We start from the raw sequence: 2,371 nt of genomic DNA, 5'->3' as shown, positions 1-2,371 counted from the left end.
CCGATAAAATAACTATTCAGGTACCTAAAATACTATAATATGACCTATATATTCACTATTATAATACTTATTTGGCTGATTTTATAAACCTCTGACGCTTGGTCAACCTACCCCATATCCGGGGCATGGGGTAGGTTGACTTAGGCAGTAATTAGTATAAATTAAGAGGATTGGTATAAAATAAAACACAAAAATTTACTAAATGATAGAAACTTTTTAATTAAAATGAACAAACTTAAATTCAAGATCCTTTTTCAGGTCACAATTACACATACTCCCTTTGTGTGGTGCCATTTTATGGTTGCTTTGGGATGGACTGTACGTTTTATAATGGGAAGAACAGCAACATCGTGTGGATATGATCCGCAACTACCAAATGTTCTTCTTTTACTTGTGGATGGGCTTTCAAATGCAGCTTGTGCTACAACGTTTTTGCTTCGGTATTATTTTTTCCTGGCCTCTTGTGCTTGGTGAGTTCGCTGGAAATGATTGTAGCAAATTTCAATACAATTTATAATTATTTAAAGGTGGGCGATTCTTTGTCTTACTTGGCATCGAGATGTGCGACGTATCAATCCAGAGGATTTGGAATGCATATCTCATGACAGGTCAAATGCCTGTACAGACCTGCATCATAGTAGAATTAACAGAAGTAATTTAACAAATAACGATAAACGAAATGAGAATTAGACTATAATGGAGAGCAACTTGGCTAGTTTTACAGCTTGGGGTCTTCCAGCATTTCAGTCTGCTGCAGTAATTGTGGCTAGACTTGTTGATGCTGATGAACTACTCGGTAAATAATTACTTACAATTATTGGCTTAGTTGCTGTGTCACCACGTTATGTCTGTTACAGGTGCTTGTTTTGTGGGAAATCAATCCGATAAAGGGCTGCAAATATTGGTAGCGACACCGCTCTTTTGGTATTGGATTTTTGGTTCAATGAACCTTGGCTCGGGTTATCTTGTATATCGTCGTTATAAGGCTATATTAAGAAACATTTCAACACCTTTGATGAAGCAGCAACTCCAGGCTATATGCCCAAGTTACGATTTTGGTACATTTTTGTTTATATATTGTGTTCCTTGTGCTTTACTTTTGTTTTCGGTGATCTATGAGTTTGCAAACATTGACATTTGGCTTAACATACCACCTTACTTGGTTGCCTCAGAGGGATTTACAACACCAATGTGGCCATTTCTGGCGCGAGCATTTACGGAAATAATGTTGGGAATTATATGTTTTGCATGGTTTCTAGGTCCGAGAATTTCCATGATGTATAAAAAACAGCTGGAGATTCGTAATGTAAAAGAAGTACCAGCTTCTACAATTTCACAATGAACTAGTCGTAATACAAACCATAACTATAATTACAGCACGGCATCTTATCATACTATACGACCCGCATTAAATGCTTATTCACAACGACGTTCGCCAGGTAGTATTTCTATGAATCAATTATCTAAATATTCTCACAAGAAGGTTATTGCCCAAAGTATCCACCACCCAAAACAATTACAGAAAGATCCTTATTATTTAAGTCCAGCACAAATGCATTTTGAATGTTGTAGAGATGAAACTATATTGTAACTGTATATTTAACTTTCTTGCCTCAAACTGTGTGACAATAACACTGTGATATACATTACAGTATAAAAATATTTCAAACTTCTGGTTATGGAGTACTACTTAGATATAATTGTTATGTACTGCCTAGAAAAAATGTACTTAGTTTTTGTATTACTTTTAAAAAGTGCCATTAATTCTAACCCCACTTATGACCGTATAAAGTAGTTTATTTTGTTCCGTAAGGCAGGTCTCAGAATTACGTATTTGATGATTATGAGGCACTTTTAACACTGCAGCTAACGCTTCCCGTCTATGTATAAAACTCTGTAAATTTCCACTACAAAGCTGTAGATTCAATCATGATACAAAAAAAAGGTAGTTTCATTACGATTATTTTTTGGTTATAAAGCAGATTTTTGACATTTCTCCAGACGTAAACATTAAACCTATCTTTGCCGCATTAGAATTTTAGATGAAGGTGTTTTTTTTATGAAATATTTGGAATTTTATACAAGAATGACATTGGCATATCAAAAATGGCAATATGATGTGATTAAAAAACGAGATCAAAAGTTCTTCCTTTAGAAGATCCTTAAGGAAATAAAATAAAAGATCCTAAAGGAAATAATAAAAAATGTTTTGATATTTTTATTTATTAAAATGTTTCACCACACCCGGAAAGTGGCAATTAAACTATCTTCCTTTTTATATCATGGATTGAACTGTAGTTGTTGCGATTTAATTATTTTATGATGTACAATAATACTTTATATGTGCTATTTATTAATATTTTATAGTTAA

The 2,371-nt window shown here is 33.7% G+C and overlaps 1 protein-coding gene across 1 annotated transcript; it reads left to right on the top strand.

Moving 5' to 3' along the window:
* Window positions 1–567: 567 nt before the first annotated feature.
* On the top strand, window positions 568–1,578 carry LOC128856655 (frizzled-4-like). The gene is made up of 2 exons (XM_054091968.1): window positions 568–796; window positions 858–1,578. Exons 1-2 carry the CDS (start codon window positions 697–699, stop codon window positions 1,340–1,342), a joined length of 585 nt encoding a protein of 194 aa, XP_053947943.1. The 5' UTR covers window positions 568–696; the 3' UTR covers window positions 1,343–1,578.
* The last annotated feature ends 793 nt before the right edge of the window (window positions 1,579–2,371 follow it).

The sequence above is a fragment of the Anastrepha ludens genome, chromosome 3 (assembly GCF_028408465.1).
Source record: "Anastrepha ludens isolate Willacy chromosome 3, idAnaLude1.1, whole genome shotgun sequence".
NCBI lineage: Eukaryota > Metazoa > Arthropoda > Insecta > Diptera > Tephritidae > Anastrepha > Anastrepha ludens.
This window is presented reverse-complemented; position numbering and strand designations above follow the sequence as displayed.

What these genes read in the sequence shown, in the direction of transcription:
- LOC128856655 (XM_054091968.1), top strand. Translation starts at nt 697, where the DNA reads ATGGAGAGCAACTTGGCTAGTTTTACAGCTTGGGGTCTTCCAGCATTT. An exon ending in TGATGCTGATGAACTACTCG is followed by an intron (nt 797 to 857) that starts GTAAATAATTAC and finishes TGTCTGTTACAG; the next exon opens with GTGCTTGTTTTGTGGGAAAT.